This window comes from Penicillium odoratum (assembly GCF_028828045.1).
Source record: "Penicillium odoratum strain IBT 22623 chromosome Unknown utg000005l_segment0_segment0, whole genome shotgun sequence".
In the NCBI taxonomy this organism is placed as follows: domain Eukaryota; kingdom Fungi; phylum Ascomycota; class Eurotiomycetes; order Eurotiales; family Aspergillaceae; genus Penicillium; species Penicillium odoratum.
The window spans coordinates 6,793,421-6,813,995 of NW_026643147.1; the positions used below are offsets into that span (position 1 = coordinate 6,793,421).

Genomic DNA, 20,575 nt, shown 5'->3' on the forward strand with positions numbered 1-20,575 from the left:
CCATAATAACCCACAAAAATTTGGGATTAAACCACCACTTACCACAAGATGAATACAGAAAGCGAACCTGAAATCCACGATGTAATCATCATCGGTGCCGGACCCTGCGGTCTAGGCGTCGCCGCCCGCATCCACGAAGATACCCCGTCAGCAGTATTTACCGACGAAGAACACCAACGATACCACTGGATCAAGAAACATACTGGAAAAATGAATCTTGTCCAAGCAGGTCGTACTAAGAAGAACGTGCGCGCGGAGAAATGGAATCGTGGAATTACATGCTGTGACAAGAATGAAAATAGACAGCGCAGAGAATCTTCGAACTCGATATCCTCTGTTCCTTCTCTTGCGTCGTCGGCATCGTCGATCTCATCTACATCGTCGATCTCGACACTTGTCCTTGATGGATCGGGTGATCGGTGGATGCAACGGTGGAATAATGCGTTCCGAACGTTAGAGATTAAGCAGTTGAGAAGTCCGATGTTCTTTCACGTTGATCCTGGGGATCGAGATGGGATGCTTGCTTATACTCAGGAGAAGGGAAGGGAAGGGGATCTTTGGGAGATCTCGGGATGCGTGGGAAAAGAGATGAGTAAGCACAAAAAGAAGAAGATGAGACAGGGAGGGAAGACTCAGTGAGTGTCTGGAGTCTGTGAGACACACGGGAGAAACTAATATGCCATGTTAGGACAATTGGTGTTGAGATCGACGAGCGAGATCGGAAAGACTACTTCTCTCCGTCGACAGATCTTTTTGCCGACTACTGCAATTCTATCATCGACCGATATGGCCTGGATCATCCTGAACAAATACAGAAGCAGGAGGTTGTGGACATGAGATACGATTATCCACCTGACAGAGGGGATGGGCCTGTTTCTGATGATAGGATCTTTACTCTAACCACATCATCGGGCTTAAAGTTCTACAGTCGCGCTGTTGTTCTCGCTATTGGTGCTGGTGGAGCGGAGGTATCTAAGATCTTTCCGTGGAAGCCTTCAAGTCCAGAGGAGGGCTCCAATGCATGCTGCCATAGCATGGAGATCAAGACTTTTCCGAGTCCGAACGTGCGCGCCAAAATCCAGCATCGACAGGAGGCGAACGTCGTCGTTGTTGGGGGTGGACTTTCATCAGCACAAATTGTGGATATGGCTGTGCGGAAGGGTGTGACGAAAGTATGGTTCATCATGCGCTCTGGTCTTAAGAGTAAGTACTAATTTTCCTTCGAATGTTTTGTGTGAGGTGAGTTGCCAATTTTATCATAGTCAAGCATTTCGATATCAGTTTACCCTGGATGGGCAAATACAAGAACTGGGAAAAAGCGGCATTTTTCTCCGCAGACACCGACGAAGGTTCGTGAAGTTAAGAATGTGGTTAGAAGACAGTTGAACTGACTCTGACACATACGTAGAACGTCTTGAACAGATGAAAACTGCTCGCAACGGCGGTAGTATCACACCCCGGTATACGAGAATCGTCAGACAACATGCCGCCCATGACCGTGCATCAATTCATACAAACACAGTGATCACTTCACATGAATATAACTCAGAAACTCAGACTTGGAATTTGACTACGGATCCGCAGATTCCAAATCTACCCCCGATCGACTACATTTACTTCGCAACCGGGGCTCGTGCGGACGTGCGCGAGATGTCTTTGTTAAGTCACATGAATGAGGAATACCCCATCGAAGTCAAAGAGGGTCTACCATGTCTGACAGAAGATCTGATGTGGAGAGATGACGTACCGTTGTATATGACCGGTCGAATGGCAGGACTACGCCTTGGACCTGGAGCTCCTAACCTCGAGGGCGCCAGACTAGGAGCCGAACGCATTGCATGGAGCCTAGAAGATGTATTAGGAAAGGCAAAGGAGGTCGGGGAACAGTGCGAGGGATTCTGTGGGCTAGGGAATCGGTATGCGTCGCTAGTCGGGGAATTGGACGAGTAACAAGTTAGGGCTCGATTTGGAATTTGATTCCTGTTAGTAAACGCCCTGGAGATAATGACCAACTCCTTGATAAATATAGACTTTGTCTCGTGTGCCTGATTTCTGTAAATTCGATACAAGATGATCATCCATTCCTCCCTACATTCTCTGGATTTCCGATCAGCAGCTCTCCACGCCCGCTGGGTGGCTTATGGAGAAGAAGGGTAAGAATGCAGATAACCCTTGTTTTATGAATTTTCCTGTAGCTTAAATATAAAGCTTAATGGATCGGGAATTTGAAGCTGGGTTGGATTGTGTTTCATAATATTCGGCTTGGGGACGGCCATTTACGGACTTATATCTATCATGGACCGAAAGCTGGTTTCAGATGTGGAGACGAAGGCTCTTCCGAAAGATGATGATAGAAGCTGGCTCAGGGATCCAGGTTTGCGAAAGTTGAATTTGGGCATTGCGTTCATGTTCGCTTCGTCTGCTGGAACAGGATATAACGGGAGTTTGATGAATGGATTGCTTGTACTGCCCAAATGTAAGATGTCGAATGATCGAGGAAAAAGCTCATGCTAAACAAATATTCTTAGTTTCCACGGTCATCGGCGGTCTGGATCCGAATATCCTCGGTCTTCTCATCGCCGCTACCTCTCTCGGCGCGTTCATATCCTTCGTCCCAGCATCCTACTGCGCCGATATCCTTGGTCGAAAAGCGTGCGTGGGATTAGCATCCGCGCTAGTGATTGTAGCATCTCTCGTTCAAGCCGCTGTGAACACTCACTGGGCATTTTTTGGCTGTCGCGTTTTGGCTGGCGTTGGTGTGGGAGCTGCACAGACCGCTGCTCCTTTATTGGCGACTGAGATCGCCCATCCCCGACACCGACAAACTGCCACCGCACTGTATAATGCTGCCTGGTGTGTAGGGTCTATCGCCTCTGCGGCAGTTACCTTGGCCACCTTGTCCGTGCCTAGCACTTGGTCATGGAAGATACCCTGCATGCTGCAAGCCTTCTTCCCCATTGCTCAACTTATTGGTCTGTGGTTTGTTCCTGAGAGTCCGCGCTGGTTGGTCTCTGAGGGAAGAAAAGATGAGGCATTGGCAATTTTGGGAGAATATCATGCCAATGGAAATTCGGACGATGAGCTTGTTCAGCATGAGTTCCATCAGATTTGCGTGAGTATTAATGTCCAGAACCAGCAGCCTGGATATTGGAGCACTTTTTTCTCGTCAAAGGGAGATATGCATCGTCTTGCAATCTGTATAATTTGTGGATTCATGCAGGAATGGGCTGGAAACGGTATGGAGCACTCTTTAAAGGAAAATAACCATTCATTGACAATCTCTTAGGCATTATCTCTTACTATCTTGCTCCTATCCTTGCCTCCGTTGGCATTACTCGTGCATCGAGCCAAGGTGCAGTCAACGTGGGCCTCCAAGTGTGGAATCTTGTTCTGTCCTCTGCAGGTGCCGTTGCATCGGAGCGTTACGGCAGACGTATCTTGTGGCTGCTATCGACAGCATTTATGCTTCTCTTCCTGTCCTTGACAACCATCGTAGCTGGCCTCTTTCAAGAGAAACATATTGCAGCTGCCGGCGTGGCTGTTGTACCAATGCTGTTCCTCTTCTTTGCAGGATTTGATCTTGCCTATTCACCTCTATTCATTGCCTACCCAGCAGAGATTCTGCCGTTCCAACTCCGAGCCAAGGGCATAGCTATAACGTTATCTACGGACGCTGTCGCGTGCTTCTTCAACCAGTACGTCAATCCGGTCGCTTTCTCCGCTTTGCAATGGAAGTATTATTTTGTTTATGTGGGCTGTCTGGTGCTTTTCTTGGGACTGGCATATTTCCTCTTCCCAGAGACGAAAGGAAGATCACTGGAGGAGGTGTCGAAGATTTTCGATGACAAAGATCAAATGGAAGACGTGAAAGAAAAAGACGGAGTGAAGAATTAGTATGTATTAATTATATCTATATAGTGAAGGGAGAAAGGATCCTCTCGTTCTGAATAGTAACAATCCCATGATGTATAAGCTGTTTCAGCAAATCCACATGTCTCTCTACAGCAACCGTCACAAGCCCCTGATCTAGCTGCTTAAAGTAGCCTCGCATTTGCATCCAAAATATACGACTATATGCGCTACGCTTGGGATTCCTAGTGATGAGAAAGTGACCCTGATCAGAGGCCTGCTTTAGTGTCACGAACCAATCTCGCTCCGTACGTTTCTCAGACATACCACAGTCCATGTTAAAGCCCACCCATACCTGGTCCTCCTTGGCGTGGGGATTGAGTTGCTGGTAGTTCTTTGATGGAATGTACCGTCGGCGCAGATATGGGTGGTCGTTAATTGAGAGCATGATGCAGTTGTAGCTGTTCACAAGTCCATTAGAGGTTAGGACTTCGGGGCTTATTGCGTTGTAGCAGTTGTCGCTGATCAGTGTGCCATTGTATGGCTCTGATAGATAGACGACTGTTTGGTTGGTGAGAAGCTCCCCCATTATTGACAGTGGATGTAGGTAGCTGGTGTCAAGGTTTGAATGATTGATTCTGAAGTGCGTTGAAGTAGGTGTAATCGCGATCCGCTACTTGGGCAGGGAGGTCATGAATTTATAACCGAGCCACAGGATTTGAATCACGGAGTCAAACAATGGGAAACAGGGAACAAAGCACTACGAATCCAAGTAAGACCTGAGAAGAAGCATCTGCATTGTTTAAGAAAATAACCTTGTTACTGAAAGAGCGGACCATTGAACTAGTGTTTACAAAAGAAAGGCCTTCAAAGCGACGACAGCGACAAGTATACAATAAGATGTGGTATTAACAATGTATAGAAATCTCTATCGCTCAATTTTCGGCAGCAGCAGCAGCCTGTTCAGCAGTGGCAGCCTGTCTAACATCTTGGATGCCCTGCTGAATAGCGTATCGCTCGCGTGCTAGTTCAATCTTCGACTTCGGTCGCTCTCCCTGACCCTCAGCCCAACCAGGCTGTTGGTCAAGGCCCTTTGCCCGACCAACCCATTCACCCCGGCGGCGCTTGTACAGGTCCATTGACCAGTTACGCCACACTGCACGACCGATAAATGAGTCACGCAGAACCATCTCGTTTGCCACAAGTTCCTGTGCCATCCGCTCTTTGACGAAGAAGATATCTTTTGTAGCATCCCAGAGACAGTCCACCACGTGAGATCCACTGTTATTTTGAGCAAGCTCGACCAAGTGGCCTTGGAATCGAGTTACAAACTGTCGCCGGAATTGGGTGGTAGAGGTCTTAGCTTTCAAAGCTTGTTGCAAGACACGAGACGATGTGGATTCTTGTGCAAGCTGGATAATTGTCTCGGAAGATTGGGCGAGCAAGCCGCTGTAGACGAGATCGCTTAAGGGACCTGGAACAGACAGAAGCGTTTGTGCGAACAATGACCCATGCAGCTTCTCTGAAGAATAGGTCGATGACGGCTTTTTCCTGTGCTCATTTTGGCCTTCATACCCTCCATCCTGCATCTCCTGATCTTCGTGGTTTTGGATCTCTTCAGGAGATGCGTCGAGTCGAAGCATCTGACGAAGACGAATTGAAGGGTCCTGGTCAAAGGCCTCTTTGAGTGCCTTGGCAAAAGGCTTTGTGTCAACGTTACGAATGACACAACGCTCGACCAAAGTGCGAGGAACGATAAGTCTGAATCTCTCAATCAGACCTGGGACTTCAGGGATGATGAGGTCCATGGCATCCTTCAAGTCATCCTTTCCGAGTCGCTCCAGTGTCTTCAAAACAACATAACCTGCTGTTTGGTTGCGAGCAAGGGACCCAATACGTTCACGGATGTTGTTCTTGTACAGGTTTTTGAATACTTTGCCAGGCATGTGGCGCACCATAGTCTCCACAAGGCGAGAACCAACCGGATCGTAGAGCAAACCGCGGATAAAGTTTGCACTTTCGGTGCCCTCCTCGACATTCTCATCGGGGAGCAATCTGCGCAAGATAGATTTCGGATCTTTGGCGCTGGACTTTCCGAAATGGGAGAGCTCAAGGGTCAGCATGACCTGAAGTACTGGGTTTCCAACAGCATGGGTGGCCAGAGCGCGGAGGTAGACATCATCCAAACCTGAAACCATATCACTCATGATCTTCTTGAGCGCAGGTTCAAAGGACTCCGGAACGCTCCGTTTCTTGGAACTTGTCTTTTCCTTATCCTCCTTGTTCTCCTCCCCTGTGTTCAGTGTAGAAAGACCCAATCTTTCTTTGTTGCGGCTTGCAACAATTGATTGATTTGATTCAACATCCACCGGCTCTCCAGCAAGAACCAATAGAAGTACTCGAATTGTGTGCGACGCAAATCGCTCTGTCAGAAGATAACCCCAGTTTCCTTCCAGCTCCTGAATCACGCTCATGAACATCTCCGCCAGAGACAGCTCCGGCTCCTCCTCCCCATCCTCATCTTCCTTCTTCGCCTGTGCCTTTGATGTCTTCTGCATAACTGCTGGAGCCGCGTTGATGAAAAGGGTCTCACAGCAGTGACTGGCGAAACGATGCTGCACGAGGTGAAGGAAGTGGCCAATAAACTTGCTGAAGATTCGTCGGATTTGTCGGACATCTGACATCGAGATCAATTTTTCCATGAGTCTCGAGCAGCCTTGACTACAAGCGATCTTCAGTTCTTTGCCATTGGCCTCCCGATACACACTCTCCACGAATAAGTTCTTCTGTTCAGCGTCCTCGAATTGGTTCGCCTCGAGCATCTCGTTGGCGCGTGAGAAGTACTCTTGTTCGTCGGTGTCGAGCAGACCGTAGAAAGGCATATCGCCATTATCTTCGTACTCTTTTTGTTCTCCTTCCATTTGCTGACCATATTGCTCGTCACCCCCGTCGAGAGGAATGTAATCCGCATTCTGGTCGTAGGCAACGTTGACGTCGGCGTCGACGTCCGCACCGTCGGAGGGCTTCATGCGCTTTGCGACGGGTTCTTCGGGTGTGTCATCGAATTTGCGCTTTGATTCGTCATCCTTCTGAGCTTTCTTCTCGGCCCGGCGGCCTCTCTTTTGCTGTTCACGAGGCATTGTGAATGTGTTTTGAGAGCTTGAAACGGCGTAGGATTTTTTTTGGGAAATTTCTGGATAAGCAGTGGTCCAAGCGTCTCCGCGGCGCTGTTTGTTCAGTTTGCATCCGATAAGGCTAAAGCGGTGGCGGTAACCAGGACAACCACGATCTACTTCCTTTTTGCCGTAGATTGATCGATCATCTTGACAGAACCCAACGCTCCTGAGGTCCTGATAAATGCTATGTATCCAGATACGAGTAGCCATTTGAGCTTCTCTATGTAGGGACCTATGAGGTAGGTAGAAATAATGGAGGTGATCAATTTGGTAGTGTTACACATAAAACAATCACATATATTGTACATCAAAATTTTTTGCCAATCTGTTAAAGCGCTGAATAAATGGCAGAAACATGTCGGCCACACTCAACCCGCTGCTCCATACTCTTGGTGGTCTTGCCAACGGGGCCTTTGTGTCTGGGCATAATCTGCAATCGTGCTTCGGGCTCGGGCTTCTTTGCAGACTCCGAAGGTGCCTTGATATAGGTTGGCCGAGATTGATTGCTTCGTTTTCCAGTTCCAAGTTGGAAATGCTCGTTACCTCCCCACCAGAAAACTTCATAGCCGAAATCCTTTGACTTGTCTAGGGATTCCGCGTTCTTGGTGTTGAGGGCTGCTTCGTTGTCCAAAACTGCAGCAACATGGTTTGTGCCGACAGACATATGGCGCAGACGAATAGGAGTTATCTGCTTCAATTTTTCGTTGTATTCACCCAAGCCGCTCAAATCCTTCACCTTGTTGGGTGAGTCCTGGATGTGGATCCATTTCCCGGATCCCAATGTACCCCAGATACCTCTACCGCAGGACCAGGTGTCAGCAGTCACGTTGCCTAGGTCACGGACCTTGGCCGCGTCTTCTTCGCGGCCCAGAATCCGCTCAGAATCAACAGTGAAAAAAGTCGTGGCTCCACCGGCTGCAACGCTAGTGACTGTCGGGCAGTAAAATGCCTTTCGGTAATATTTTTCGACTGGAAGGACAAAAGGTGTATCTTTGAAAGGCGCCGAAGGCTCGAATTGAACCCCCAATTGCCCAAACGAGTTATCTCCCCAGGCAAAGAGGCGGCCATCACTCGTTAGCGCCAGAGCATGATAGTCGCCAGAGGCAATTTGAGTGACCTTTAAACCCTTAAGGGTTTCCACTTCATGGCAAGCATCCGCCGGCCCGCTAGGTCTAGTAGACCAGGTCAGGCCAGGCACACCAAGTTGACCGAGGGTTGGGTAGCTCTCAGTTGATGATGCTGCTGTGAAAACACGGCCAGAGCTTGTAAGCATGACAACATGCTCTTGACCGCCACGGATTGAGGTGACCTTTTCACCAAGCTTCAAGGCTGGCTTCAGAATACGATAGCTCAAAGCAGAGCGTCCTCCCCAGAGCGGCACCCAGGAGCTCTCTCGATGTTTCGGACCAGTAATTTGTTCCGACTTGGAGATGGGAATAGAATAAATGGTTCCATCGGAAGATAGAGCGATAAGTCGGTTCTCTGATAGTGCAAGTGAAGTCAAGTTCTTGCCTGTCAGAGTCTTGCTGGGTTTGAACTCTGTCTCGGAAAAGCCCTTGCCCCATTGAACAAGATCGCCGTTCTCCGTAATTGCGGCGCCAGACTTCTCATCAACTTTGAAATCCCGAAGTAACTGGCCGTTGAAATACTTGAATCGTCGGGGAGTTTTGACATCGGCGTCTTTCGATCCTGGGTCCACCACTTTATACTCATTCGATCCCCAAGTGTAGACACCAGGGCTCTTTAAACTTCTCTTCTCTTGAATAAAATCCGCACGAAGCTCGTTTATATCAATGACTTCATTCTTTGGTATCTGGCTGTTGATCCATGTGTCTTTGAAGTTGCCGGTCAAGTATGAATAGCCAAGGAAGCCAGCCGTACCGGCGACTGCAACGCCGAGGGAAGTGGTAAGCCAGTTGGAGGGTGATTGCTTTGCTTTACCACTTGCCAATCGTCGCCATGGCGCATTCAAAGATCGGCCTGTCACGAGGGTCGGGCGGAGGTGGCGGGTAAAGTGTGCCGCAGGCTGTCGTACTCGAGTTGCCAACATGATGGAGATTGATGATTAACTCTTAAACCATGCCCGTGAGCTTCACTTGAGCGGTTCAGAATAGCCGAAGGATAGAGGGTAAGCTAGAAGCTCAAAAAGCGGCCGGGGAAGCTTCATGTAGTCTGCGTCAAATCGGGCGGACTCACGCGGCAGAACTTCCCCGATTCAATACACTTACGCATCTCCTACCCTGCAATCGCGATCCCCAACAATAGACCTGTGCTTCGTCTGTGGCTCTTAGAGAGCGATGAATAGCTGCAGAACTTAATACCAGTTACTGGGCCTTGACTGCAATTATGCCATCCACAAAGCAGCAACGTGCCCGCCGTCAGACCGCGCCATCGGGCCCGCCGCGGAAGCCAACTGCCAGCGAAACACAGCCTCGCCTCGAGTCGACTCAGGAACAGCCGTCCAACCTTCTGCAATGGAGTATTCCCAGCTGGAATAATGAATTAGATTTCTCTCAATGGCTCAATGGTGTCAAGGATGACCTGGTTGAAGAGAGTTATGACCAATACCAGTGAGTACATGTACATGAACGTGGGGTGAACGCTCTCGAGACTAATCTGGTCCTTTTATCGCAACTAGGAACTGCCTCGATGAGCTCCAACAATCAAAAGAACACATTGATGAGATATTAATGAGCACTTTGACTCTCCTTGACGACCTATCTAGCCTATCCGAGTCCTTCAGATCCGTCGAGTCGCAGACGTCCAACTTCGAGAAACAATGCGAGGGGCTATTATCTGCCCAGGAGCGCGACACAAAGCTTGCAAATGGTATTCAAAATAATCTTCATTATTATGACTTTTTGGATCCTGCGTCTCGGCGATTGAATGCTCCCAGTGCTGGAAATACTGTTCGCGACAGAGAGTTCTCGGACATGCTTAGGCGTCTTGATGTATGCTTAGATTACATGGAAACCCACGTAAGTACCACTGAGTCATTCTCCTTGTCCCAAAATATCACTGATGTCGGTTTAGCCCGAACAAAAAGAAGCGGAAGTTTACCGGTCCAGATACCGTCTTCTCCTCACCCGTGCATTGACCCTTATCCGTGGCAATTTCGTGGCTGCTCTGAAAGATATCTACCAAAATGTGTCGAAGAAGGTCTCTGATCAAAACCTAAATGATACCGCTCTGTCGGCACTTCTGTACGCCAAATTTAGGGTTGGAGCTCCGGAGCTAAAGCAGATTGGACTTGAGATCCAAAAGAGAGCTGTCCCGCCCCTGAACCCGGAGCAGAATAGCGAGGCCGAATACCAAAGTCTGATGAACGAATTGCATAGCAATTACTCGGCCACTCGAGCACGCCTCATTATTCCACTTGTTCGCAAGAAGCTCATCGAGATCACACAAACCCCTAGTTCATCAAAAGACTTGGTATCATTTGCTCGTGCAAGTATCGGCTACATTCGCGGTGTGTGTTTGGATGAATACGACTTATGGGGTGAGTGGTTCCATGGCCAAGGTGGATTGTACGATTTTCTCGAAACCATCTGCGAGCCTCTCTATGACCACCTTCGTCCCCGAATCATCCATGAGGGTGATATTGTCAACCTCTGCCAGCTATGCACCATGCTTCAAACTCGATACTTCCTGGACCCAGAAGAAGAGCCCGAGCAACCTGATATAAACCAACTTGACTTCTCTAATTTGATCCAGCCGGCTTTGCAGGATGTCCAATCCCGGTTGGTATTCCGAGCCCAGGCTGTTCTTCGCGATGGAATTGAAAGATACAAGGCTCGTCCGGAAGACATTGATTACCCAATGCACAGCCGAAGTGTGTCATTGACCGTGACCGACACTCAAATCTCTGGGGAAAAGGACACTACTGCCGCTACTATGATCGACATGACAAAACGCACAGAAGGTGATGAGACTGCCCTAGACAAGGACGGGAAATGGGACTTTGAAACCCAGACAGCACTTAAAGGATGGTATCCCACCTTGCGAAAAGCGATTTGGCTTCTCAGTCGAATCTATCGCCTTGTAAATGTAAGCCCCTTCGCATAAGAGTTTTCACATCAGCCTCTTGCTGACATGTTCTACCAGTCAACCGTGTTCGATGACCTAGCACATAACATTGTCCACCAAACAACTATATCCCTTCACAACGCCAGCAATTTAATCTCCAACAAAGCCACCCCTTCAGACGGCCAATTATTCCTAATGAGCCACCTTCTCATCTTGAAACAACAAATCGTCGCCTTCGATATTGAGTACGTCGCTCCGGAAGTCACCTTCGACTTTTCCGGCGTGACAAACACCTTCTGGGAACTTCGCGAACGAGGTGGACTGTTCAACCCACGGAACCTGATGCGTTTGGTCGGCCACGGCCTCATCCCCCGCGTTGTGGAAAACATGCTTGACGCCAAAGTCGAACTCGATGGTCGTCTCCGCACTGTCATCAACGATTTCATCAATGCCTTCGCCGCCCGGATGACGGCATCGCTTCCTGCGAAGTTTGTTGATACTCGCAATCTCCAGCGCGGGGAACTCATTCATCCTACTTGCCATACTATTGAGAAAGAGGTCCCTGCTTTAAGAAAGTGTCTGAATGAGTATATTGATGACACTCGCATGAAGGAGACTCTCGTTGGCGCTGTGCAGGATCGCACTATTCAGATTTACGAGGACTTTTTGGAGAAGTATACTTCTTCAGATAAAAACAAGGGTCTGGCTTTTAAGAAGGGGAAGGGGCTTGATGATGCGGTTTGGGATGTTGAGACCTTTGCTGAATGGTGCGAAGGTGTTTTCAGGGTTGGGGTTGCGGGTCTGCAGGCTGAAGAAGTCGAGGATAACGATGATCTGTCGAGCACAACCTCATAGATTTGTTGTTTTCTTTTCTTTGGATATGTTTTTCATCGCATTGCGAGCATAGATACCATGTGTAGTGCAGTTTTCAAAGTACGGAAGCAATTCCAAGTTTACTCAGGTGTTCAATCAGTTTACGTTTTACTGGAATCCAGCCTCGCAGTAGACACGAGGCATATTATCAATAACCAGTGAGTTCATTTGTACAGCGAAGAGCAACACCAAGCCCATCACCAAGGGCCATAATCTGAGGACCAGTTCCAATTCCAAATCTCGCTCGAACGAAAAAAGAGCATTTGACGGGGTATGATTATATGATGCAGGCAAAGAAATAATGATCAAAACACAGTGCTGAACCCAGTCTCATTCCAAGAGTGAAGCCCAGAAATTAGGTGCGACGCCGGTCTAGGAGGGCGGCAAGCCAATCTTGGCGTACAGTTCGGTGTCGAGGAAGTTGTATGTTGGATCCGATTCACAGAATGGGTGTCGAGTGAGCAAGGTGCCAGCTGTGGGTCGTTCAGCGGAATCACTGTAGTAATGTTAGCACCATGGTTCGAATATAAAAGACAGAGGAAATGAACATACACTGTGAAACAGTCCCACATAAACGAGAGAGCCGCAAGAGAGGCATTCGCGCTTACGTCATCTGGAATCGGCGGAGCTTGGCCGAGACTACCTAGCTTGAAGATCGCGCCAATTGCTTCTTCCTTACTCCAGGGACGACGGCCTGCAAACATCTCAAGCACTACACAGCCAAGGGACCAGATGTCAACCTTAGCGCTGTAGCCTTGGCCCTTTGACTGAATGACCTCCGGGGCCATCCAAAAGACAGAGCCTTGCATAGAGTTGCTTGAGTCGTTACCGTAGATGTCGTCAGTTTTCTTAGAGATACCGAAGTCGGAAATCTTGCAAGTACCGTCGAGATCCAAGAGGATGTTGTCTGATTTCATATCTCGGTGGAGAATACCCTTGTCGTGCAGGTATGCCAGACCACTCAGGGTTTGTCGAGTGAGTGATTTGACAACGCTCTCCTCGAATTTGCCGTGTTTCCGTAGACAACTACCAACCGAGCCACCAGAAATGTACTCGAGGTAGATGGAAATTGACAATTCGCCTCGCTCGCAACCCAGATACTGCACAATATTAGGGTGCTCGAGATGCTGCATGGTATCAATCTCTTGGTCAAGAGCATTGACCATTTCCTTAATGCGGTCTGTGTCGGATCCAGCAATCCGCGGGTTGATTTCAACTTGCTTAACTGCCAAAACCTCACCATTGTCTGCATTCATGCCCAGATAAACACGTCCATATGTACCCTTGCCGATAAGTTGACCACGGATAATACGGAATGTAGGCTGGGGCTGCTGCATAGAGCCACTTGGCCCCTCTCTCGTACCCTGCGGGATAGGATCGAGCCGGCTGATTCGACTCCCAGGTTTCGGACTGATTTGCATGATTTTGCCGCCGAACATCTTCGTACTCTTCCGACGGAGCATCCCTGACTGCTGCGGGCCAGAGGAGCTGACACTTTTGGTGCGATGAGAATCACGCGCCACTTGTCGAATAGATTTGGTTCTTCCAAGGCCGCCACCACCCCCGCCACGTTGGTTCATCAACTTATTAGCTACTATCTTGGATCCTGTCTGCGGTCGCATGGTTGAGGTATCAATGCCATAAAGACTGCTTGACTCAGTGTTGGACGATGGTATAGGGGGTGGGTGCATCGGTTGTCCTCGGGTATTTGGATCATCATGGGTGCCCTTGGAATTTGGCGAAACTGGTTCATCCAGGTAGGGGGCATCGAGATCAACATCCGGGAAGAAGCTGTCCAGGTTGTCGATAACGCCCTCCACAGGGGGTCTGCTAGCCCAGATATCTCCATTGGCAAAGGAATTTCTTCTATTGGGTTTCTCGTCAATGGGGGAGGGATCGTGGTAGAAAGTTCCAGTATCCTGGTTGTCGGAATTTTCTCCACCAGAGCTGTCTGCAGGAACTGGAGATGCAAAGCTCACTCTTGGACCCTTGAAATCAGTGTCTACGGTGAGGGTTCGTCCCTGCATGGGCTTCGCCTCGGGTTCGGGCTTGGGCTTTTCCTCAACCTTATGGGCCAAAGGAACCATGAAGAGACCATCGTCAGATGAGTCGTCATCAGAATCGTCGGCTGGTTCCGCTGGCTGTGAAGTCCGCTGGAAGGAAACTTCGTTCTCCTCAAATTCAAACGCTGGACCAAACGACTTCCGAGTTTCCAAGGTTGGACGTTCTGGAGGCTCGGGGTTTCTTTTCGCTGGCGAAATAAAAGGTACAGTTGAATTTTCATCGATCGTTTCACCTGAAAATCTGGGACCACTGTGGACAGGATCTGTAATGGATACTTGTCAGCATCCGGTACTGCTAGAAAGGAATTTGTACTTGAAAATGAAAGTGCTGTTGAGGTGTATACATACCAAGTGTTGTCCTACTCGAGGCCGTTTCAAAGGAGCCAAGGGTTGGTGGCCGATCTGAATCCGAGCTGGCACTATCGCGATTGGCAGAAGAAGGAGTGGAGACATTGACCGACGGGTTGCCAGTCGCACTGATTATTCGGCCGACACCAGTGATGGCAGCTCCTAAACTGTGGGTTCCAGGGGGCTTTCGAAGGGAATTGACCTTTGTGAGCGTGTTCGACTCATTCGGAGCAACTGGCGGCCTCCGGAAGGGCACCAGTGTTTCTGGCTTTTTGTCGTCGGACGGGGAAGCTTTCTTTGTTTCGAATGGCGAATCACGAGGTTTGTCAAAATCGATTACCTTTGCACTTCTGAAACCATTATGGGCAGAGTTCGCATCCCGGGGGAGTTGCGGCGAAGGAGGGTGTCGCGAGATATGGTTTTCCTCCTGCTTTCGCTCAATCTCGCGTTTGTATGCTTCGTGACGAGCAAATAGATCGTCCTTGAGGTGATCCGCTTGAGAGCCACCTGGGGTAGCCTTGAGTGCTGTCGGTCTGGAGCCTGAGAAAGGCGAATTGGGATTGACTTGGGTCTGAGGCGAGATCCTCGGTTCTTCACCCACGGGTTTTCGAATGATGGGGGTATGCATGGCCGTGGGAGATACGGCTTGTTTGTCGGGAGATATTGAAGATATCGAAACCCCAAGGCCATCCACTGGAGAGGGACGATGTTTCCTGCTTTTGACAAACAACAATCTCAAGCCATTGTGATCTGATTTCTGTTTTCGAAGGCGTAACAGGCAGTCATCGTTCATGAAATCATCATGATCGGCTTGTCCAGGCTCAGTGAGACCGATTTGAGCACCTACCCAATCAGAGATCCCTAGCTTATTACAAATGCCTGCACGCAAAGCATCTGGTGAATCCATATCCGCAATATCAATCAAGCGGTAGTTCAAGTTGTCCACAGTCGCGAATACCCATTTTTTAGATTTAGGTATCGTTACGGACAATGGGCGCTCGGCTAAAGACAAGTCACTGGTGCTGAAGCCAGGCACTGAATAAGGCACATAGCGAGGATCCGGGCTCGGGGGTTCGTGATCTGATTCTTTAGGCGATGGGTGATTCGAGTCTGTTCCTTTAGTCCTCTTTCTAAGCCGGTCGAAAAACCCTTTGCCATGGTCCTTAGGGTGTGAAGAAGTTTCTCCACTCCACGGCCGGCTATGGCCTTCCTGGGGTGATGGGCGAGTACCATCGGGGCCTTTGCGGTTCTCATAATAGCGGGCACCAGTTCGGCCAGTGCCAGAAACGGACTCGGTGCTGTTCCCACGGGAGTGTTCGTATCTAAATGGCAAATCTCCAGTAGACGATGACGGATGTCCTCCATGTGAAGGTGATGCAAATTGTGCAGCCGGACTGCCACTTTTTGGGCTGGGCTCTGCCCGAAGAGTCGATCCTGAGAATGTTGCCGCGTCATTAGATATAGACGGACTTTGTCGACGATGCTCACCAAGGGCTGCTCCAAGGGCACCACGTGAAAATTCCGACCTTCCAGGAGCAGTTTCGCGTAGAGGGGACTCGTAAGGCGAACCATGCCCAGTAGGATTTGGTGTGGTGAAAGAACGCGTTCCCGTGTTTCCCTTTGGGCCGGTGGTATTTGCGGCAGCCAGCTGCTCGGCAGTAATGTCATTGGTACCCTCAATGGCTGAACGGGGTTCACGGGGAATATAAGCAGATGCAGACTCGATAATAGGTGCCTCCTGGCGCAGAGGGGTAGATACAGAGAAATCAGCAGCTCCATCATGAAGCTGGCGAATTAGCTTGCGAATACGGAGACCTTCATTACGTTCCACGCGTTCGCGCTCCGGGTCCCAGCCCGTGCCGTTGCGGACGCACTCCTTAGCCAGCTGAGGATAGACGACCTGGTGGATTTTCCCAAGATTGCCTCGCCCACCAAATTGGAGGCCCAGCTCCAAAAATTCAGCACCTTGTAGCTCTAAAGACTTAAAAGTATCTTGCCAATCCTTAGAAAATTGGTTTCTGGCAAGCCATAGCAAGACCTTATCAAGAGGCCATTGCGCTGCCGCCTCACTGGGCGACAGGCCACCCAATGAGGCGCCGCTGGTATTATGGCGATGACTTGGCGACTTTGTAAGATCAGCCATCTGGTTGACAGTCTGTGGCGGCGGGTTCACATGCTCATTGGGCAATTCATGGAAATTGTTGTGGATGGCAAACGGTGGGTTAATCGTTCTTGTTCCTGGGGTCTGCGGGTTGTAGGCCGTATCCGCATATCCCTGGCCTCCAACAGGGCGCTGCCCATAAGGCTCGTAGGTAGACCGTCCTTGAAAGTGTTCATACAACGGTGGAAACCCGCCGATGGTGTCATTCCCAGGGACATAGGTTGCCGAGGTGAGGGGTGTGTCTCCGGGGACAAATGTTGCCGAGGGGTAGGACGTGTCGACGGCAGAAAAGTTAGCGGGTTTATATGGGACATGCTGAGTATGAGGTGGCGGCGGAGGCAGAGTGTATCCGGGAGTCATGACCTGGCGGGTATAGGCAGGCTGCTGCTGCCATGATTGAGCATAGCCTGTTTGCACTGGCGGAGGGCCTGGCGGGGGTGGTGGCATGCCAGAAACTCCGACCGATTGGAGTTGCGTTGGGACTCGGGGAGGGGGTGGAGGCAGGCCCGTGAAATATTGTTGTCGTTGGCCGTCCATAGCGAGTGAGTTGGCGACCCAGGTTAAATATTAACGCGCTGCACAATCAATCCGCTGAAAATAAGACCACGGGAGAAAGAGGTCGTGTGTGATTGTCGCTACTATCATCCCGTGCGGTGGCGGGTAAAAGTCAACAAGAAATCGAGTCGATGGATCGCTTTCCAAGTATGTATAGTAAGCTTCGGCGTCCCCGAAATTGATTATCGCGGCGTTGAAAGCGCAGACCAAGGCTCATATGACGGGGAGGAGGACACCGCGATGCAACTGATCGGAAAACAGCCAGCTGTTTTAAGCTGGACTCGATCCTGGTAGCACGATCAATAACTATCACCAACTGGGGGTCGCAAATAATTGGGTGAGGGAAAGGGACGATCCCCCTCCGATCGTGGCAGAAGCAAGTGCAAGCGACAGGAGTGGAGATTCTAGCCACCCGCTCCTTGCGGAGCAGCATAAGCAAAAAAAAAAGACTTACCGAGAACGAGATCACAGGGATGCAAAGCGTGTGTGGGAGGACAAAGGAGTGAATCTTCACAACATTTGATGCCTTTTCTCTCGGGCACTTGGGATTATCACGTGGGCCCGCTCTAAAGTGGAGTTTTGTTTTGTTCCTTTCCCATAAGGCTCAAGGTCTATCTTCCGAAGGATTATTATTGGATTGATGCACCTTTTGCTTTTTCCCCCTCTATGTTCCGCTTGTAATATCCCTGAAATAAGGGCACATGATTGGGCTTCAAGCTTTGGACATCAGTGTTGAATTGTACAGATTCTTCCCCATCAGCTAAACAATCAAATGCGTAACTCTTGTGTACTCCGTACTCTGCGGTGACGGCGAATTATCCAAAGCAGTTTAGCGTTCCATCTTAGGCTTAGCACTTACCATCAGCGATCGTCGTGTGTGCTTCTATAAAGTCGTCTCAGTGAACCTTCTACTAAAGGCTTTCCGCCGCGCCTTTTGTGCGGCGCCTACTTAGGTGTTATACCATCTCCTAACTGGTCTTGTGGGCCTGTAGAAATGGCAAATTTGTAAAGGGCCAGTAAGAGGGGTAGATAGAACTTGATGTCTCAGGACCTGACAGGTAAAATTGGTGGCGCACAGCATCGCTGGGCCGGCCCAGGAACCGCCCTAGCGTCCGAGCTACCTAACACTGCTTTACCTCTACAGAGCGCATGTTGGATTAAAAAAAACCTTTCATGCCGTCGTTTCTGCGTGGAGAGGAGATATTAGGAGACAAATCGCTAGATATTCAGATAAATCCGCGACAAGAATCAAATGCAAATCGCGGACTGCACTACACTACGCGCGAGGTCACAGACCCCTAGTCCTTATTTGAAACATCTGTCGGCGAAGATGAACAAGCTATTCAAGTAGCCTTGTTGCGCTCGGCCGCTGCTTCGGCAGTTAACTTCAATGCAGCAGGGGCATCGTCGCGCGGCATGTAGAGCTCAACCAGCTGCAGCGCATTAGCCAGATTCGATTGTTTTGCCATCAATTAACTTACCCGAAGGCTGTCAGAATCGTTGAAGCTAGGTTCAGCAAACAACTTGTGAAGTTCATCTCTGGTCTTGATGCGGTACCCCTTGTAGCCTTCGTCGGCACCGAAGGCCTTGGGGATACCGACATGATCCCAGGGCTGGATGTCGTTGTACTTCGCGTCCCATCCATGGATGTATCGTTCAATGGTGTAGCCCTCGTTGCAGATGACGAAGCTAAAAAATGATTACCTGGTTAGTTAAATGTTCCCTGGAATGATCTGGCGGGCAAAAAACTTACACGATGGGGTTCAGTTTGTTGCGCAGCATAGTACTGAGCTCCTGCACAGTCAATTGGAGGCTACCATCTCCAATGAAAAGGATGGTACGACGGTTTTTCAGTTCCTTGGCCGCCAATGCTGCTCCCTGGCAGGATCCCAGAGCGTACCCGATGCTGCCCCAAAGAACCTGGCTGATCGCAGTCACATTCGCAGGGAAACGGGTTTCCCAAATACCAAAGTTGGCAGTGCCAGTCTCGGTAAGGACAATATCGTTCTCCTTCAACCACTGGCCAACTGTCGGCCAAAGCCACGCGTGGGTGATAGTGGGGCTACTGGAGTCCTTCTCATTTTGGGGAAGAGTGTTGGTCATCGGAGGGGCGCGAGTGGCACTGAGCTTGCCCATACGCTGAACAACCTTCTCAAGAACACCCTTCATGTTGATGTCCGGGTACTCTGAATACCGCACTCGGACATAGTTGCTGTGGAAGTCAATAGTGTTCAGCTGTCCAATGCGGTAGGTGAATCCCGCAGTGTTAAAATCGGACTTGATGGCTCCGATGCTGAGGATAAGATCCGAGGACTCGACAACCTCTCTCACTCCGGCATTAGATCCATCTCCAGCATAGACTCCACCGAAGTTTTGGTGAGTCTCGTTTACTGCACCCTTGCCCATTGGGGTTACAAATGTAGGCAATCCGGAGACTTCGACGAGATTGTGCACCTCCTTCAGTGCACGGTGACGGATGGCACAGGCATCAACCAAGATAACAGGGTTATCAGCTTTCTGAAGATACTTCAGAACGACGTCAACTACATAATCCTCCTTCTCCGGATCGTTCGAGGGCAATGACAGATCAATGGGGGTCTTCAATCGATCTCCATTGACCTTGGCATTTACCATGTTGGTAGGAAGAGTCACATAGACAGGACGGCTGCGAATCCAACACTCACGGATCGCGCTATCAATGAGGGTCGCAGCATCGCGAGGATCATTCAGCTTGGCAACGTAGCAAGAAATACCCGCACTCATTTTTGTGAAAACATCGTAGTCTCCATTACCGAGGGTGTGGTGAAGAAGCATTCCATCTTTCTGCGACTGGGTGGTTGGCTGACCGACGATGTGTACAACAGGGACGAACTCTGAGTAGGCGCCTGCAATAGCGTTGAGAGCAGATAGCTCACCGACGCCGAATGTAGTGATCACAGCACTAATTCCTTTAACGCGTGCATAACCATCGGCGGCGTAACCTAAAGAATATATGTTAAAGACCTTGGGACAGATCATTGGGTAGTTCAATGCAAATCATACCGGCATTCAGCTCATTGCAGTTCCCAACCCAGTCAAGTCCGCACTTAGGCAGGTAGTCCAGAGCAGAAAGGTTGTAGTCACCGGGGACTCCGTGAACAGCGCGAATTCCAACCTCATGCAAGCGTCGGAACAGGTATTCTGCCACGTCGATGGGGTTCTTTAGCTCCTGCGTAGCAATGTCGGTGGATGCCATGGTGAGTAATTTGAGAAGTCAGAAGAGGGGAAACTAGAGGGGAAACTGGAGGGGAAACTGAGGGAAAACTGAAAGAAGTGAAAGTTGCAAACTTGATGATCTTTACACCGGAACTTCCCGGTAAAGCAGGGCAATTTGAGTCTTTTCTTTTATCGGATAATCGGATTATCGGATGAGCTCCAAAGATAGCATGCCACTTAACATCTACGTCATGATTGGACGTTGACGTCATGCCATACAGTACATTTGTATCACAACTACTGTACTACAAATCAACGTTATGAAGTAG

At 49.6% G+C, this 20,575-nt stretch overlaps 8 protein-coding genes across 8 annotated transcripts; 3 read left to right on the forward strand and 5 right to left on the reverse strand.

The window, feature by feature from the left end:
• Positions 1-48: 48 nt before the first annotated feature.
• Positions 49-1,950, forward strand: N7520_008130 (FAD binding domain protein; the record flags this gene model as incomplete). The annotated part of the gene is made up of 4 exons (XM_057142064.1): positions 49-635; positions 689-1,203; positions 1,263-1,349; positions 1,409-1,950. The coding sequence occupies 4 exons, from the start codon at positions 49-51 to the stop codon at positions 1,948-1,950; spliced, it is 1,731 nt and encodes a 576-aa protein (XP_056996070.1).
• Positions 1,951-2,295: 345 nt separating this feature from the next.
• On the forward strand, positions 2,296-3,894 carry N7520_008131 (uncharacterized protein; the record flags this gene model as incomplete). The annotated part of the gene is made up of 3 exons (XM_057142065.1): positions 2,296-2,476; positions 2,529-3,236; positions 3,287-3,894. The coding sequence occupies 3 exons, from the start codon at positions 2,296-2,298 to the stop codon at positions 3,892-3,894; spliced, it is 1,497 nt and encodes a 498-aa protein (XP_056996071.1).
• Positions 3,895-4,118: 224 nt separating this feature from the next.
• Positions 4,119-4,438, reverse strand: N7520_008132 (uncharacterized protein; the record flags this gene model as incomplete). Its single annotated transcript, XM_057142066.1, has 2 exons — positions 4,119-4,126; positions 4,177-4,438. The coding sequence occupies 2 exons, from the start codon at positions 4,436-4,438 to the stop codon at positions 4,119-4,121; spliced, it is 270 nt and encodes an 89-aa protein (XP_056996072.1).
• A 346-nt stretch (positions 4,439-4,784) lies between these two features.
• Positions 4,785-6,989, reverse strand: nop9 (RNA-binding RNA processing protein NOP9; the record flags this gene model as incomplete). Its single annotated transcript, XM_057142067.1, has 1 exon — positions 4,785-6,989. The coding sequence occupies one exon, from the start codon at positions 6,987-6,989 to the stop codon at positions 4,785-4,787; it is 2,205 nt and encodes a 734-aa protein (XP_056996073.1).
• Positions 6,990-7,353: 364 nt separating this feature from the next.
• On the reverse strand, positions 7,354-9,075 carry N7520_008134 (RCC1 domain-containing protein; the record flags this gene model as incomplete). The annotated part of the gene is made up of 1 exon (XM_057142068.1): positions 7,354-9,075. The coding sequence occupies one exon, from the start codon at positions 9,073-9,075 to the stop codon at positions 7,354-7,356; it is 1,722 nt and encodes a 573-aa protein (XP_056996074.1).
• Positions 9,076-9,371: 296 nt separating this feature from the next.
• On the forward strand, positions 9,372-11,906 carry N7520_008135 (Golgi transport complex subunit COG3; the record flags this gene model as incomplete). The annotated part of the gene is made up of 4 exons (XM_057142069.1): positions 9,372-9,595; positions 9,664-10,003; positions 10,059-11,072; positions 11,130-11,906. 4 exons carry the CDS (start codon positions 9,372-9,374, stop codon positions 11,904-11,906), a joined length of 2,355 nt encoding a protein of 784 aa, XP_056996075.1.
• Positions 11,907-12,296: 390 nt separating this feature from the next.
• On the reverse strand, positions 12,297-17,033 carry bck1 (uncharacterized protein; the record flags this gene model as incomplete). The annotated part of the gene is made up of 3 exons (XM_057142070.1): positions 12,297-12,420; positions 12,477-14,250; positions 14,336-17,033. 3 exons carry the CDS (start codon positions 17,031-17,033, stop codon positions 12,297-12,299), a joined length of 4,596 nt encoding a protein of 1,531 aa, XP_056996076.1.
• Positions 17,034-18,394: 1,361 nt separating this feature from the next.
• Positions 18,395-20,286, reverse strand: N7520_008137 (alpha-keto acid decarboxylase family protein; the record flags this gene model as incomplete). Its single annotated transcript, XM_057142071.1, has 4 exons — positions 18,395-18,484; positions 18,533-18,740; positions 18,805-20,032; positions 20,094-20,286. 4 exons carry the CDS (start codon positions 20,284-20,286, stop codon positions 18,395-18,397), a joined length of 1,719 nt encoding a protein of 572 aa, XP_056996077.1.
• Between the last annotated feature and the right edge of the window lie 289 nt (positions 20,287-20,575).